The sequence below is a fragment of the Pteropus alecto genome, unplaced genomic scaffold, assembly GCF_000325575.1.
Source record: "Pteropus alecto unplaced genomic scaffold, ASM32557v1 scaffold78, whole genome shotgun sequence".
In the NCBI taxonomy this organism is placed as follows: Eukaryota; Metazoa; Chordata; class Mammalia; order Chiroptera; family Pteropodidae; genus Pteropus; species Pteropus alecto.
The window spans coordinates 5087040-5103021 of NW_006443124.1; the positions used below are offsets into that span (position 1 = coordinate 5087040).

Here is a 15982-nt window from a genome sequence, read left to right on the forward strand (position 1 = left end):
CACGAACGACTCTATTATAAGCTACCTAGAAGTGGGGACCAGTTTGTTCTGTCTACTGAGTCCCAAGGCCTAACACAGGGAATGGCAAGTACTTAGCAAAAGTGCGCGGTGCTTAACTTCCAGACCAATGGTAAGTAATGGCCTGAGACAATTCCCTGGACAATTCTGAGCTAAATGTGGTTTTTGCTCCGGCTTCTCCTCCTTTCCGAGGGCCAGCTCAAACTGAATGTGTGACTGTAGGCATGCACGCGCGAGCCAGGAATGGTGGGGAAAGGGGAAGACTGTGGGTAAATGAACTGAGTGATTTTTTCGATTGCATATAAGTAAAAAATTCAATTGCGCAAGGGAGTGTCAGAGTGAATTGGAAACGTGTCTCTGGGAGGGGCTGGAGAATGGAGCAGAGTGAGCAGTGTGTCAGAGTAAAAGGTTTTAAGTGTAAGTAACTGTGGATAGTGAGGGCCCCAGGAAGGGACACCGGGGAATCCCCGGCTTCACCTGCCTCGCATAGTGCTCCGCCACTCTACTCCCCACTAGAGGTACTTACTATTGGCAAGTACCCAGCGGCAACACCCAGTGGAAAGGCGCAAAAGTCCGCCCCCCAGGGGAAGTAAGGGCACCTCCACACGCGATCCGCTCCAGTATAGTGTCTCCCAGGACGAAAAAGGTGTGGACACCATTCCCACCGCAGATCACTCTCATGGTCACTCACCTTGTCATCCGCCATCTTCCCCGTCGAACTTGTTGCGCAGGCGCAGCCCTCCCATCTTATGTCAAGTGCTACTGCCATCTTCACTAAGGGCAGAGGAACTTCCGGGGCATTTTTGAAAAGGAAGGAAGCCCTTTCGTGGCCACCGAGCCTTAGCGGTCTCCTGCCCGCAGATACTCCCACATGACCCCTCCCTTCAAGCCCCAGGCTGCGTCTGCGCGCGCGCACACTTCCTGGGCGCGATGATCTCACTCGTGCGCGTCTGTGAGCGGCGCGCGTTTGTCTGGCAGGTCGTTCGCCTCTTGATGAGACCTTAGTTGCGAGGGGGTGTAGGCCATTCGCTGGCGTCAGTGCTCCTCCCCTGGACCCACGCACGGAAACGCGCACCCATTTGGGGATCCATACGCCTGTATACACGCACCAGCCCTCCGCGGGCGGTGCTGCTCAGGCTCATCCTTTTTCAACCCCGGGATCTGGCCGCTACCTTGCCTCGTTTTTGTGCGGCGCCTGCTGGCCCGGCTCACTCCAGCGCAGAGAGGCTGGGTTTATAGGCGCAGCAGCTCCGGAGGTCGAGTTGGGCTTAGAGTACAGGCCGGCGGAGGCCGGCTGGGACACGGCCGGGGCTATGCTGGGCAAGGATTACATGCTGGCCATCATTCTGGTCAACTGCGATGGTGTGCACGGAGGGGCCTGGTGGGAGGACTGAGAGCTGAGGGGACGAGGGAGCGCGAAAGGCTAACCAGAGGCTCAAATGCAGGGAGGGGGGTACGTCTCGGGGTAAGAACCAGGGCACAAATGAACCCTGATCTTTGCACCGCAATATCCAAGATTGGGAGCTTGGACCATCAGCTCGGACCTCCAGCATAAGAGTTGACAAGGTGTTATCTAAACCTACAAATATGCCCTCCTTCTCCAATCCTGTGTTACCCCTTTCCATTCCATGTTCCTGTAGATGACTTGTGGGGGGACCAGAGTCTGGAGGGGGAGCCAGGCCTGCCCCCTGGCTGGAGGAAGATCCATGATGCTGCAGGTACTTACTATTGGCATGTACCCAGCGGTAGCACCCAGTGGCAACGCCCAACCTGGGAGCCAGGAGATGCCGAGGACTCAGGCACGGTAGGTGGAGTGCGAGGAGGGGGCCTGAGCTCATGTGTGTACTTAGGCCTGCTGCTGCACTGACCTAGCCCCCTCTCTACAGAGGACGGAAGGGATTTGGGGACTTCGTCCCCCCAAGGGGAGATCCTTCTCCAGCCTGGAGAGCTCACTGGACCGGAGGTAACAGGGATAGGCCAAGCCAAATGAAAGGCTTGGGGTTCCATGGCACTGAGAGATGCAGCTGGACCCACAGTCTGCTCTTCAGCCCAGGTTCTGGACTCTGTCCCATGTTTAGGGCTCTATCCTGTGCTCTTGGCTCTGTCCCATGTACTTGACTCAGTATTTTGAGTTTTATCCCTTGTTCCAAGCTCTGTTTTGCCACATATTCTTTTCCTTATCCTGGGTTGTGACATATGTTCTAGGCCTTGGCCACTGTCCTGGGCTCTGTCAATGGAGGTTCGCATCTTGTGTTCTGGAATCCCTTATCCTGATTTTGGGCTATGCTCTGTCTTCACAACTTCTATGTCCTGTGTCCTGAATTTTTCTTTAAATTCTAAGTCACCCTTTATGTTACATTTATTTAATATGTCCTGGGTCCTGACCTGCTCTGGTTTTATATTCAGGACACTATATATTCTGGGTCTAATTTCACCTCTTGTGCCCATTAAGTAGTCTGGGCCTCAGCAGTGTCCCTTCTGTAGGAAGTGTGGTCCTCTTACCAGCTCTGCTCTGTTCCAGTAACGCTCTGTCCTGGTATGGTGAGGAATCCTACATCCAGAGCATGGAGCCAGGGACTAAGGTAGTGACTTGGGCCTGAGGGTCAGCTCATGGCATTGGGGAGGGTCCCAAGGGAAAGGTCAGGGGTGTGATTGGGCTGAGCAGAGATGATCAAGGGTGAAGAGGTTTCAGAGGATTTACGTGTGTGGAGCCTGTGGCATCTCCCACCCTACTCCACCTCTCTTCACTCAGGGCCTTCCTGTTCTTTCTCACAACCCACCAGTGCTTTGCAGTCCGCTCTCTGGGCTGGGTAGAGATACCCGAAGAGGACCTGGTACCAGGGAAGAGCAGTATTGCAGTCAATAACTGTATCCAGCAGCTGGCCCAGACCCGCAGCCGGGGCCAGCCTCCAGATGGTGCCTGGGGTGAGGTGAGCTGGCCAGCCCTTGAAGGGATTCAGCCCAGGATCCAGCAGAGGTGGTTGTCCCTGAATTGCCTGTTCCTAATGGCAACCACTTTCATCTGAGCTTTGTGTTGCCCTCTGTCCTTGGCAGGGCCAGAACATGCTGATGATCCTGAAGAAGGATGCCATGAGCCTGGTGAATCCCCTGGACCACAGTCTGATCCATCGCCAGCCTCTGGTGCACATCCGTGTATGGGGTGTAGGCAGCTCCAAGGGCCGGTGAGGACCTTACATCCCTCCAAGTGAAAGTTGCTCCTTTTCCCTACAGTCTGCGCTCCCCACTTGATGCTGATCCCTTGTACTTGAACCCCTGGACACAGATCCTCTGACATGGACCCAAGCTCTGCCTCCCCTGACTGGTCCAGCCCTGCTTGGGGAGGGTGGGCTCAGCTCAGCAGGGACAGATGGGGGAGATCCTGAGAGGCTGAGCTGATTCTCTCCTGTGCTCCCACATGCTTCCGGAATAGTGACAGGTGAGTGACAACCAGGTGCCTTGAGCCCCAGCCCTGATTTGTGTGTCCGTCCCTGCCATATCTCTTGCCTGACTTTCTAGCCCTTCGCAGGCACTACAAGCCCCTGCCCCTACGCAGTCTCTACCCCAGCCCCATCTCTACCCCTGCCCCAACCCTTGCCCCATCTCTTACCTGCCAGGGACTTTGCATTTGTGGCGGGTGACAAAGACAGCTGTATGCTCAAGTGCCATGTGTTTCGCTGTGACGTCCCTGCCAAGGCCATTGCCAGTGCCCTACATGGGCTCTGTGCCCAGGTAAGGGCAAGGAGTGGGGTAGGGAATGTGTAATGAAGCTTGGTCTAAAGCTGCTGAGGTGGTGGGGGTAGGGTATGGGCTCCCTTAGCTCTATTTCTCTCTCCTGTGCCTTGAGTTAGCTGCATTGTGTTTCAGATCTTGTCAGAGCGAGTAGGAGTCACTGGTGATTCCCCTTGCTGTTCTCTAGACCCCATCTCCCCTGAAGACCTGCCACGGCAAGGTATGGGGAGGGATGTGCTGCATTGCAGCAATAAGCTATTTTAGTGAAAGACGGGGAGGGGGTCTTGGTTATTTAGTACTCTCCTGGAGAATATGGGACTTCTGAGGTGTCCTGGTCCCAGGATTCTTAGCCTTGGATTAGCGGTGCATCTGTAGTCTTCTGTTTTCTGCTAGCTCTGGCTCTCTTATTAGGGTGGGGAAAGGGGTCACTGAGAGAGCACCCAGGCCAACTTGGTGTGTATATTTCAGTGGAGCTGCTGGATGCAGTGAGCCAGGCTGCTCAGAAGTATGAGGCACTATACATTGGGACCCTGCCAGTTACCAAGGCCATGGGTGAGGACTGAGCAGGCTGGAGGGGGTGGTGGGCTGCATGAGGCAAGGGGAAGGTGGGTGAGGTAGGATCTACCATTGTTTCTCAGTGTGCTTCCCTGGCCCTGTATGGCCCGGATGTACCACCCTTCCCAACTCAGGATTCTAAACCCAGCCCCAGGTATTTTCTTCCTATCTCTCTGAATCCCAAGTTAGTGAGAGGGGTCTAGACACTTCCTGCAGATCCCTTCTTTACTTTTGAGAGGCCCCATCATGGGCATGTCTCCTCAGGCATGGATGTACTGAACGAGGCCATTGGTATCCTCACCAGCCGGGGGGACCAGGATGCCTGGATCCCTGCCATGCTCAGTGTGTCTGACTCTTTCATGACTGCACATCCCATTCAGGTACCAGAAGGTGAAGTTGGAAGCTGTGGAGGGTGGGCAGGGATGCTGGGGGTTCGTTGCTTGCTGCTGGAAGAGCTCAGTGGGTCCAGCCAGTGCCTGGCCCTCTAGTGACTAGGCCTGGTGTGGGCAGGCAGAGGCTGGTGCAGAGGAGGAGCCACTGTGGCAGTGCCCTGTGCGCCTTGTGACCTTTATTGGTGTTGGCCGTGACCCACACACCTTTGGCCTCATTGCTGACCTGGGCCGTCAGAGCTTCCAGTGCGCAGCCTTCTGGTGCCAGCCCCACGCAGGGGGACTCTCTGAAGCTGTGCAGGCTGCTTGCATGGTGAGTTGGGGTGGGAATGGTGGGTGGGGTTGCCCCGTAGCTGCTTTGTACTGTTGACTGGGGCTTAAGATTGGCAACTTCGCTAGAAATCACAAACCAGTGATCCCAGGGCTGACTATGGTTCACTAGTGTTTTATTTGGCCTTCATGATGTTTTTAGTAAGTTTTTAATGAGTTGTCAGTATTTAAGGCCAGGATATTTCACATAATAATTGCTATTCCTATTTTTGTTACAATATCAGAAGCTCTGACACTGGGTCCACATGTATAAATTTCAACATTCAGCTGGAATGACGTAGGGGCTGTGCCCTGTAGAGTAGGCATTGTCTTTTTTGGGGGTCTCATTTAGATTATTTCCTGGTATCTCTGGATATTTGATTGTGGGACACTTGTACTCTTCAGCTTATTCACTCAACAAATATGAGTACTTGCAGGGTACCAGGCACCAGATGTGACCCTGAGAATTCAGGAGTATGAGGGCACAGCCTTAGGTTACAGCAGACAGACTAGAAAGAGGTACACCACAGAATGAAGGAAGAGACAGCCCCTTCAGGAGTTCCAGAAGGCAACCTGAAAGAAGTGATAGGAAAGAGAGTTGAAGGTCCAAGGAGAACGTTAGCGAGGTGAAGAGCAGTAGGACAGAACGTGTGCCAAGTACGAGGAACTACATCTGGGAAGGTGAGAGGTATCAGTGGATTAGAGTATCTGAAAGAATCTAGTGTATCTGGAGTGAAAGAGAGGGAGAGATGGCAGAAACCAGGTCATGGAAGAACTTATAGGTCAGGGCAATTTTCTTTTTTTTTTAAAATCCCAAGGCACATTGAACCATTGAAAGGTTTTGAGCAGGACAGTGAAATGAAGTCAGGTTTGTGGATTAGGAAGACCACTTAAGCTACAGTATGAGTAAAAGATTTGGAAGAAACAAGAAGTAGGAAGACTATTTAGGATCCTCTGAGTTCAAATGAGAGAAGATTGAGGCAGTTGCACTGGAAATGGAGTTTGGGTTGTAGATCCCTTGACTAAGGGAATCTACTTTGCCAGGGGCCAGTCTATTCCAATGAGAGATGGAGGAGATTCAGCCTAGTGGTAGGTTTGGTTCTGCAGACAACTAGGTTTGAATCTCAATTCTACCATTTTCTGGCTAGGTGATCTTGGATAAGTTGTGTGTTCTCTCTAAATCTCAATTTCCTCATTTGCAAAATGGGGATTATAATAACACCTGATAATAGGTTTATGTTACATTATATAAAGCGTTTAGCACAGTGTCCAGCCCTCCTTAAGTGCTCAGTAAATGTCAGGTTTTATGTTTTTGTTATTGTGGTACCTGAGAATGCTGTAGGAGCTCCAGATGTGCAGACTACAAGTCTCATATCAGACTTAAGACTTAAATCCCCTGTCCTGCAGAAGCTTTCAGGGAGTCCAGGGGCAGAAAGGAGCTGGATCCTCACATTCCCCTTCTCCCTAGGTTCAGTACCAGAAGTGTCTTGTGGCCTCTGCAGCTCGAGGCAAGGCCTGGGGTGCCCAGGCCCGAGCCCGCCTGCGGCTCAAGCGGACCAGCTCTGTGGACTCCCCAGGAGGTCCCCTGCCTCTCCCCCTGCTGAAAGGAGGGGTCGGGGGTACAGGAACAGCCCCTCGAAAGCGGGGTGTCTTCTCTTTTCTTGATGCCTTCCGGATGAAACCCTCTCTGCTCCATATGTCCTAAATTGATCTGGGAGGACTGGAAAAGGATGCTCTGGGTCCATGCTCAACTCTGTACCCCTTAATTCCCCAGGGGCCTGTAGCCTCTTACCCCCCTTGGAGCCTTCTCTGACTGCCTCTCCGACCTTTTTCAGCTTCTGTTTATTGCCCAGTTTATTCTTTAAATGGATGACAGAGACCCTGCACCCCAACCTAGGTAGGTTCTTGGCTCTCCTTTTCCTAGGTCCCTGTGTTCCTTGTCCCTGTCCAGCCCCAGACAGTTGGCTCTACCTCAGCAACACTTTATAGTAAAATCAGTACAAATAAAAATCCTTCAGTGACCTCATGGGGTGTGAGTATATTGGGCTTGGGACAGGGTTGGGGGATTAACCACCTGTGTGAAGTGTGTCTGTGCTTGGTGTTGGTGGTTCCCTGATGGAAGTCTGACTTTATTCAACAAGTATATTTTCTAAGGTCTTCTCTGTGCCAGGCACTAAGCCAGACACCGGAGATGTAATGAAATAGGGTCTCCTCTTTGAGAATGTCAGAAAGAGTGACGGACAAGAGTCAAATAAACAAGAGAGAAGATAATATACAGTAAAACTAGGAAAACTGAGGGTTGTGGGAGCTCAGATGAGACAGACATACCTAGCCTGAAGCAGTACTAGGCTTCCTGAAGAGTTGACACCTGAGTGCAAAGGAATTCTGTACTAGTTACCAAGCCTAGAGAGTATAAATGTGCGGGGCAGTGGTCGGAGGCGAGGTTCTAAAAGTCTACCTGCCTAGATCACAGAGAGGTATATGTGGGGCAGGAACTTCTGGTGGTTTAAACAATCCTGAGAGCAACTGTGAGATGTGGAGAGACTGCACACAGAAGGGACTAGGGCTCCTAGAACGCCTCCTCCTGAAAGACAGCCCCGTTTGGTGCCTTGTGGTCAGGACCCCGATGCATTTCTAACCGGAGGTTTCGAGTCCCTTAGGATGTGGGTGCAGAATCTTAGCAGCGGCTCTAGGCGTTTCTGAACGGTCCAACCCATAGTGCTCCAGGCAACAAAGCTGGGGCGGGGCGCCCCGGAAGTGACGCGTTGCCTTGCTGGCGTCCGGAAGTGGAGATGGCGGAGCTGTACGTGAAACCGGGTGAGCGTGGTGGGAGGTTAGGGACGCTGGGTCCACCTTTCTCCCCGGGCCGGACCCTCCATTTCCCCCGGGCTTGCTTCACACATGCCCTTCTGTCCGCAGGGAACAAGGAGCGCGGCTGGAACGACCCGCCCCAGTTCTCCTACGGGCTGCAGACCCAGGCCGGCGGACCCAAGCGCACTCCGCTCACCAAGAGAGTCGCCGCTCCCCAGGATGGAGCCCCCAGAGGTGCGTGGGGTCCTGGGCGCCGAGAGCGGCTGAGAATGGGCAGTGCCAGGGATAAGCTTGGCCCGAGGGCCCTTTTTGCTCTTCTGAGGATTTCCTGAGAGGTTGGATCCTCAGAAAGAGCCTCCGGGCAGGCCCTTTTCCGAGATGCTCTACTGCCCAGGTCAATAAATGGTACGTTGGTTTCAAAAGAATCGCTCTATGTTTTCATTCAAAGTGATTTCATGCAGACCTATTGTTTTAATGTAGTTTTTACTGTCAAATTTTATTTCCAACCTGGATCTCTATCAGGAACATCATAGCGTATATCCATTTGTCTGTTCTACATCCTCACTTTGCTCTACAGTAAGCATCTCAGACATAACATGTTACCCATTCACTCATGCGTTCATGCATGCATTCATTCATTATCATCTACTGAGCACCAGGTATGAGTCCCGCACTGTTTGAGGGCGAACTAGACGGCAGTGAAGAGGACAAAAAGGTTTCTGCTTTCATGGAGTCCACACTCTCCCTTTGGAGACAGACAAATGAAATAGTGGTAAGGGCTCTGCAGAGAAATAAAACAATGTGAGAGTGACCAGGTACCTAAGATAGGTACCTGAAGGGTTGACATTTAAGATGAAATCTGGATGATGATTAAAAGCTATCTCCACAAAGATCAGATGCATTGCAGGCATTGGAAATCATTAGAACAAATGCCTAGAGAACAAGGAACACCTCATGGCTAGAGCACAGTGGGCTACGGATAGTGGTTAAGAAGTAGGCATGGGCCAGGTCATAGTGGGTTTTGTAAGCCAGGATAAGGAGTTTGTATTTTAATTTATGTAAAGTTGGAAGCCATTGAAATTTTAAAGTAGTAGAGGGCTGCCTTTTCACCTGAGCATTTCTCATGCCAATAGGTGGGGCTGTGGCCTTGAGAAGAGGCTCAGATTCAGCTTTTCTTTAGCATCCCTGTATTCTCCACAGCCTAACACTGCAGAGGAGTGATATAAGCCAAGGTTTCTTAACCTTAATTTTTTGTCCTGAGGGACTGTCCTGTACACTGTAGGATGTTGGCAGCATCCCTGGCCTCTATCCACTAGTTGCCAATAGCACCCTTCTAGTTGGGACAGCTAAGGTATCTTCAGACATTTGCCCTAAGGGTAACATCTTCCCAGATTAAGAAATACTGACTTAACATTTTAAAACAATATTGTATCTGCTGTGTGGAAGATTTTAGGGATGAAGTGGAAAGTCAAGAGGTTTTTATGGTAACAGGCAAGATTTAGTGATGTTTTAGACAAGGGTAGGAGTAGGAATTGGATGGATATGGGACATGGAGAAAGTAAGAATGAGTAGATATAGGAGGCAAGGGCAAGAAGAATCAGTGTAACGTGAATTTTTGCTTGAGGAACTGGCTGGTATTGTTCATTGATATGAAAAGCCTGGAGAATAGTGATTTTGGGAGAGGGTAAAAGCAAGCTTTCTGTCTTGGCCATGTTGACTTTCAGCTGCTATTTTGGGGAGAGGTGTAGGCCATAATTACAGAAACGAATCACCACCATACGGATGGTATTTGATGTCATGGATGTGACTAAGGTTACCAAGGAGAGTGTGTGGACAGAGCCCTAACATTCTCTAGTGTTTCATGCTTGAGTAGAGAAGGAATTAGCAAAGGAGACTGAGAAATAGCAAAGAAGTAAGAAGAAAAGTAAAATTTACTCTAGAAGAGAGTAGAATCTTGACGTAACCGTGATGAATGCCGCATAGAGGTCAAGAAAGAAAAGTTTTGACCTACATAACGATCACTGATAACCCTAAAAAGTCGATGGAGTGATGAGAACAGAAACCCAGCTAGAGTGGACTGAGGACTGAATGTGAAAAGAGGCAGAGAAGTAACTACAGGCAGCTCATTTAAGAAATTCTGCTATGAAGTAGAGATGAATAATGGGGTGTGTCGGGGGTGGGGAGGTACCTGAAGATGGAATGTGAGGTAAAGGAGGGTTTTTGTTTTTAAGACAGTATACACTAGAGCTAGTTTGTATGCAGACAGTATGGTTCAGGAAAGTGGGAGAACTGATGGTGCAGGAGAAAAAGGTTAAGGTTAATTGTAAGACGGAAGCCTAGAAAAGGCAGGGGAGGCTAGGGTACAGAGTTCAGCTGGAGAGATGGTCTCTGATAGCAGGAATCTCATCTATTAGAGGAGGAAGAAAGTGGCCACCATACAGGTGGGTTAGTAGAACTGATAGTGAAAAAGAAGGTAAAAGTTTAGGATAAATAAGATGTGAAAATTGTTGTTGTGAAGAGTAGAAAATGAAGCAAAGTGTAAGATTTCCAGGCAGTGCTGGATACCTTTTAAAATCTGTAGCCATGAATTTAAGGTGTAACTCAGCATGGTTCTATTTTTCCTCTTGACAAGTGCAGACAAGCTGAGTTTACCAAGAAAGTGGGACAATGGGAGGGGATAAGTGAGGTAAGTGTTTATAAGGGAGTGATTTAAATGCATGGCAAAGTCTGAGTAGCTAGCTGGAAGGGGAGGAGAGGTGGTCAGATTTTGGAGATGGTACACTGTTGAGAACACAGCAGAAGGGAAATGAGGGGCTGAGAAAATGGGTGGAAAATGAACATTGGAGGTGAGATCAAGAAACCAAGAGGCCACATTATTATATGACTTAATTTTCCATGTGGATGTTGATGCCTAAGAATAAATACTTTTCTCCTCTAGCCTTCTCTTCTTGCAGCAGTTCCACCATCTCATAACTGAAGTCAGAAGCCAGGAGACATCCTGGACTCTCCTTCTTCACCCCCAATCCACCAAGCCCTGTTGCTTTCTCCTCTGAAATAAATCTCAGACCACTTCAATTCCCCTCATTTAGTCTTTCCCTTGAATCCATACCAGCAGCCTCTTCCCAGAGCTACTCCATTAACTTCCCAACTGGTGTCCCTGCCTCCATTCTCGACCCATTCTCATCAGTTTTTCGCAGAGCATACAGAATGAACATCTTGACTTTTCCTGCCTCTGGGTGCTGCTCTTACCTCCACCTAGTACACAATTCCTTTAGCTCTTCATGGCTGCATCTGTCTCAGCCATCAGTTCCTAACGTCGTGAGCACGTTTTGCTATACACTAATCTAACAGCTGCACTTCTTAATCGTCATTGCAACCCTGTAAAATAAGTGCTATTACTATGATATTCCTGTTTTACAGAAGAGCAACCCACGCTCAGAGGTTAAAAGTAACTTGCCATATGTCACATAGTGGGTGGGCTGGGATAAACTTAGATGTCATTCAGAAGGCCTTCCTTGAACACACAGTCTAGGCACTTCATTTTCTCTTTGTAGCATGCAACATAATTTGGTAATTTTCTTGTGTTTTTTTCCTCCCCCTTCCTCTGGAATTTAAACTGAGGTCAGGAACCTGATCTGTCTGGTCTGGTGCCTCACACTGTCTGGCACATAGTAGGGACTTCATAAATATATAGTTTTGAATGAAGGAGTTGTCTCACAGAGTAGCTCTCCACAGAAGGGATGAAGTTAGAATTGAGCTTCTTACCTATTTCAACCATGTTTGCTTGATCCTGCTTTATCTTTTCAGTCCCAACCTCAGAGACTTCTCCTGGGGTGACCCCAATGGGGCCTCCACCTCCTTCAAGCAAAGCTTCCAGGCCTCCACCTGTGGGGAGTTGTACTGCCTCCAGTGTGGAGCCCACAGATGTCCCAGTCATTGAGTGTGAGACTCTGCTGGAAGATGTGCTGAGACCTTTGGAGCAGGCATTGGAGGACTGCCAAGGCCACACAAAGGTAAGCTCTGGCATACCAGTGGAGTGATGGGGAGGGTTCTTATCAACAGCCAGATGCAGGTGTGGCTCCCAAAGGTAGACCCCCTGACCCTATAGACAGTGGCTCTTAACCCTTTTTGAGTTATGGACCCCTTTGTAACCTGCTAAGGATTTTCCAGAAAAATGAACACAGGGTTTCAGGAAGATTCAAGGGATTTCTAAAGACTAGTCAGTAGAGGAGGCTTATAGAAACCAGAGTTGAATTCAGCAGCCATTAGTGATAACAGCTTGATTTTCATACCTCTAGGACCTCTAGGCCATTTAGAGCAGAGCCTGCTGATTTTGTGCTCAGGGAGGAGAGGAAAACCCCTTTTTTCTATCTGTAGTGTTTCTTAAGTTCTGTTAAAGGATCTGGGGACTCTTAAAGGAAAAGTAACGTAGTACTTTTCACCTTTGGTCTTAGTTTTCTTATTTGTAAAGTAGCACTATAGAATGAGTTTCATAGAGTCTGAGAAACTCTGGGAATTTTTAAATTTCAGTGGAGCCTCTGACCTTGGGGTAGAGAACCAGAGCTCTTAAGATTAAGTGTAAAGTCCCTGGGCCAGAGAAAGCAGGTGCTTCCTGTGTGGCACTGTTTCCCCTACCCTGTTGGGTTGGCAGCACTGACTTGGAGGGGCTTTCTGTCTCACAGAAGCAGGTATTTGATGACATCAGCCGACGCCTGGGTTTGCTGCAGGAACAATGGGCTGGAGGGAAGCTGTCAATGCCTGTGAAGAAGAGGATGGCTCTGCTGGTGCAAGGTATGGGTGGGTCCCTTGTTATAGCCTAAGTCTCTCATCCTGGCATGGTTGGCTGAGCTGGAATAGGTACTGGGATTTTGACTGGTTGTGAGAGGAGGAGTGGGAGCTATGTCTTTTGCCTCAGACTACTTTCCCAGCCTCTCTCTCTTTCCTCAGAGCTTTCAAATCACCGGTGGGATGCAGCAGATGACATACACCGCTCACTCATGGTTGACCATGTGACTGAAGTCAGTCAGTGGATGGTGGGAGTTAAAAGATTAATTGCAGAAAAGAGGAGTCTGTCTTCAGAGGAGGAAGCCAATGGACAGAAATCTACAGCCACAGCTGAGAACCAGACTGTACCAGGCGTCCAACAGGCTCCATAATCCCGTGGGTTCCCCAGACTCACCTCACAACATCTCCTATGCCTTGTCGTGGAAGGCCTTCTCTTATTTGGCTCCCTTTTACCACTTGGGAGACTGTCTGCCCCATTTGGGTCCTTGGCCTGACCCACCTCTGGGGGAAGAGGTCCCACCTGGATCACAGGGAGGATCACTTGTTACCCATAACATACACATTTCAATAAAAACATCTCAGTGGTGGGCCCTGGGTAGATGAGCCCTTCCTATGCCAAAATGGTCCCTCTGGTGTCCTCGATTGCCGTGCTCCTTGTGCACCCTGAAAACATCTGTTCCCCTCCATTAATCATGAATGGCTTTGCTAGGCACAACCAGATTACTGCCTGCCATTTCCCCCCAAATGAGATCCAAACGCATCCCTTGCTGGGCTGAGTAGCCCCATCTTTGGATGATTTCATTTCAGCATAAGAACAGAGGTTCAGATAGCATGGGGGAAATTTTCCCTCAAAAAAAGAGACTGCTCTACTTGTACTATGTCCTCCTGAGGTATGCAAATGCTACAGAGATTAGAACCAGAGATTAGAACATAGCTGTATAAATTCGAGGGGGAAAAGATGTGAATGCTGAGATGAGATCATGACTTTTTTTCCTTGGGGCAGGGGATATGATTATGCGACTTACCAAATAAGCTGCTGTCTCATTTTGGATCTCAATTTGGGCTTTAAGTTCTCTTCCAACCCTTTAAGGACAACAGAACCAGGTGGAAGGGGCTTGTGAGAAGGGCTTAGTATTGGAATAGGGAATTGGTACTTACAAGTGGGAGGCAGAAAAGGCAGGGAGAGACCTGGGGTGGGGGAAGTGGGGATAAAAGGCTGGGGCAGTGCCTTTTTTCCTGCTTTGGAATAGGTAGGGAGGGGTTACTGGAGAGGCCTGATTGCAAGAAGGCTGCTTCCTGGAAAGCCTGGAACAGCCCTTGGCAGGGGTTAGGCTAGTACTGTTTACGGTTTGGTGGCTCCTGGAGCCTGTCTTGTAGCCTGCCAAAGGCTCTAATTGCTACTGGAAGGGGACCCAACCAGAGCTGGGAAGGGACCTGGGATCTCTGATCCTAACCAGGTCTGCAGGGGCCCTTGGCTGTGTGGCTGAGATGGGAAGATGGGCACTGAGGAGAACACGAGCCAAGGCATTTCTTTGAATGTTTACTAAGCAGTAAGAAAGTGACACACTCCGTCCCCCAGTCCTTGCCTCAGCCCCTGAGCATGGAGGGCTAAGGGTTGAAAGGAGTGCCTACAAACCAAAGAGAAAGTAGAGCTAAGGGCTTGTCAAGTTGCCCGCTCCTGTCCCTGGTCTAGCTGCCCCAGAATTAAGGGAGGCCTAAACCAAGTTACTCCCTTCCAAATTAGATGAGGCCAGCAGGCCTTTGGATAACCCCAGGAAGAGAGGGTGGCAGCAGCAGCATGAGGGATTCCTCTAACTCCACATACGAGCCATCTGCACTGGATTAGATGTCCATTTCAAATTGTGCGTCATCTGGAGAGAGAGAAGGCAGGAGGACAGGTTGCTGGGCTGAGGGTCTCAGGCAGCCTTTGGAACTGAACCCACTCTACTTAACCAGGGCATTTGGATTCAAAGACATTTCTTAATTTTAGGTCCTGCTTTCCTTACCGGGTATCTCTTCCTCTGTCTCCTTCTGCTCCTTCAGCTCCTCCAGCTTGGAGCGTAGGACTGTTGGAGTTGTGACTCCGGGAATCTGAGGGAGGCAGCAGGGGGGCGTCCGGGCAATGGGTGAGTTCTTGCACTCCAGCAGGAACTTTCGGTCGTAGATGATCCTGGTGCCTGTCAAGGGGTAGGGGCTAGGTAAGAGGCAGAAGCTTGGGTACAGAACTGTTTGGGGCCCCAGAAACAAGCCTTTTAGGGGTCGGGGAGTCATATTTCTCTGTTTGAAAGGGCTAATGGTCTGCAGCCCAGCCAGGACCTCAGCTGACCAGCCTCCATAGCATTAAGATGTCCAGGCCTAACCAAGATGTAGCTAAGTGGGGCATCCCAACTGGTCCAGGCAGAAGCTTTTGGTTCAGGGGGCTTCAGGAATTTAAGGCTGCTCCTGTTCAGCTCTGTGACTTCGCTGTTTCGGTTCACAAGGTGGGGCCTAGACCTCCAGCCTCAGTTGGATCAGGAAGCCAAGAAACATGTGAAGGCATTCCACCCGGTGCCCCCGCCTGGGCTCTGATACCCTGCAGGGAGGAGCTGTGTTCCCCATGAAACAGGGACATACTGTTCTTGTTCTGACCCCTCCCAAGTCCTATCAGACTCAGCCCAGGCTAAAGGAACTTGGCACAGAATCCTGTCCTCAAGGGCCCTGCCCTTGTGCTTAGCCGTCCCCTAGGTCTCCACGTGGCACCAACCCCTGGGTGTGGAGCCTAGCAGTTCATGATCCCGCGCTGCTCGCCGAACCGGCCAGCCACAGATACCCCAAGCCCTCGCCCCCAACTGCCCCACCTGTTCTAGTTGCTTTGCAAGACCTGATGATTCCTACTGAGGTGATGCTCATTTGGGGCCTCTGCTCCTACTCGGGGTAGGCAAAGTCAGCAGGACTGAGTGAGCAAGGCTCCCAGGACCCAGGCCAGTGAGGATTTCAGTCCCGTCACCCGGAAATAAGGCTTCACTCCCCGGCCCGCCCCCTCAAGCTACAACCTGCAGAGGAGCCTGAGGACGAGACCAAGGCCCGCACTTCCCTGACGGAACCTCCCTACCCGCACCCCGCGACAGCACGCACGCGCTGGCCTGCCCGCTGCCTGTGGACCCCAGCCCAGCCCGCTGACCTCCCGGGGTAGTTGCGTAGAGCGTGCCCCCCGGCGTGGTGCTGTAGCAGTCCGGCAGCCGGTCTCTGCCCCCGGGAATCGGGCAGCTCGTGGATGTGGACATAGCGAGCGGGACGAGGAGGAAGGCAGTAGCTGGTGCTGTGGACGCGGAGCACAGCGGAGTCTGAGGCGGACTCCGTCGACCACGTGCGGCCTCAGCAACAACACCAAGACGACGTCACGCCCG

The 15982-nt window shown here is 50.7% G+C and overlaps 4 protein-coding genes across 8 annotated transcripts in view; 2 read left to right on the forward strand and 2 right to left on the reverse strand.

The window, feature by feature from the left end:
* LOC112471909 (SLC35A4 upstream open reading frame protein) overlaps positions 1-893 on the reverse strand; it is a 2121-nt gene extending 1228 nt beyond the window's left edge. The window contains exon 1 of one of the 2 annotated variants that reach the window (XM_025040567.1): positions 710-893. In XM_025040567.1, the coding sequence (XP_024896335.1) occupies positions 710-787 (78 nt within the window). In that variant the 5' untranslated portion in view covers positions 788-893. Of the gene's footprint in view, positions 1-617 lie in introns of both variants that reach the window. The other variant, XM_025040568.1, reaches the window with a different exon arrangement.
* Positions 894-979: 86 nt separating this feature from the next.
* APBB3 (amyloid beta precursor protein binding family B member 3) lies at positions 980-7026 on the forward strand. Of its 4 annotated transcripts, XM_015598007.2 has the most exons (13): positions 980-1380; positions 1659-1822; positions 1905-1981; positions 2540-2600; positions 2802-2948; positions 3073-3200; positions 3449-3454; positions 3633-3747; positions 3883-3967; positions 4216-4299; positions 4567-4682; positions 4813-5004; positions 6469-7026. In XM_015598007.2, the coding sequence occupies exons 1-13, from the start codon at positions 1332-1334 to the stop codon at positions 6703-6705; spliced, it is 1461 nt and encodes a 486-aa protein (XP_015453493.1). In that variant the 5' UTR covers positions 980-1331; the 3' UTR covers positions 6706-7026. The 4 variants fall into 4 exon arrangements, with proteins under 4 accessions (XP_015453493.1, XP_006923089.1, XP_015453494.1 ...); XM_006923027.3 differs by lacking the exon at positions 3449-3454; XM_015598008.2 differs by lacking the exon at positions 4813-5004 and having other exon boundaries at positions 988-1380.
* A 142-nt stretch (positions 7027-7168) lies between these two features.
* On the forward strand, positions 7169-13217 carry SRA1 (steroid receptor RNA activator 1). Its single transcript, XM_025040566.1, has 5 exons — positions 7169-7817; positions 7920-8045; positions 11619-11824; positions 12494-12602; positions 12759-13217. The coding sequence occupies exons 1-5, from the start codon at positions 7793-7795 to the stop codon at positions 12965-12967; spliced, it is 675 nt and encodes a 224-aa protein (XP_024896334.1). The 5' UTR covers positions 7169-7792; the 3' UTR covers positions 12968-13217.
* A 906-nt stretch (positions 13218-14123) lies between these two features.
* Positions 14124-15982, reverse strand: EIF4EBP3 (eukaryotic translation initiation factor 4E binding protein 3). The gene is made up of 3 exons (XM_006923025.3): positions 15757-15982; positions 14603-14773; positions 14124-14467 (listed from the first exon to the last, which is right to left on the reverse strand). Exons 1-3 carry the CDS (start codon positions 15857-15859, stop codon positions 14439-14441), a joined length of 303 nt encoding a protein of 100 aa, XP_006923087.1. The 5' UTR covers positions 15860-15982; the 3' UTR covers positions 14124-14438.

What these genes read in the sequence shown, in the direction of transcription:
- APBB3 (XM_015598007.2), top strand. Translation starts at nt 1,332, where the DNA reads ATGCTGGGCAAGGATTACATGCTGGCCATCATTCTGGTCAACTGCGAT. An exon ending in ATGCCGAGGACTCAGGCACG is followed by an intron (nt 1,823 to 1,904) that starts GTAGGTGGAGTG and finishes CCCTCTCTACAG; the next exon opens with AGGACGGAAGGGATTTGGGG. An exon ending in TGAAGACCTGCCACGGCAAG is followed by an intron (nt 3,968 to 4,215) that starts GTATGGGGAGGG and finishes TGTATATTTCAG; the next exon opens with TGGAGCTGCTGGATGCAGTG.
- SRA1 (XM_025040566.1), top strand. Translation starts at nt 7,793, where the DNA reads ATGGCGGAGCTGTACGTGAAACCGG. An exon ending in GGAGCTGTACGTGAAACCGG is followed by an intron (nt 7,818 to 7,919) that starts GTGAGCGTGGTG and finishes TTCTGTCCGCAG; the next exon opens with GGAACAAGGAGCGCGGCTGG. An exon ending in ACTGCCAAGGCCACACAAAG is followed by an intron (nt 11,825 to 12,493) that starts GTAAGCTCTGGC and finishes TCTGTCTCACAG; the next exon opens with AAGCAGGTATTTGATGACAT.
- EIF4EBP3 (XM_006923025.3), bottom strand. Translation starts at nt 15,859, where the DNA reads ATGTCCACATCCACGAGCTGCCCGATTCCCGGGGGCAGAGACCGGCTG. An exon ending in CTACGCAACTACCCCGGGAG is followed by an intron (nt 14,774 to 15,756) that starts GTCAGCGGGCTG and finishes ACCCCTTGACAG; the next exon opens with GCACCAGGATCATCTACGAC. An exon ending in GACAGAGGAAGAGATACCCG is followed by an intron (nt 14,468 to 14,602) that starts GTAAGGAAAGCA and finishes CTCTCTCTCCAG; the next exon opens with ATGACGCACAATTTGAAATG.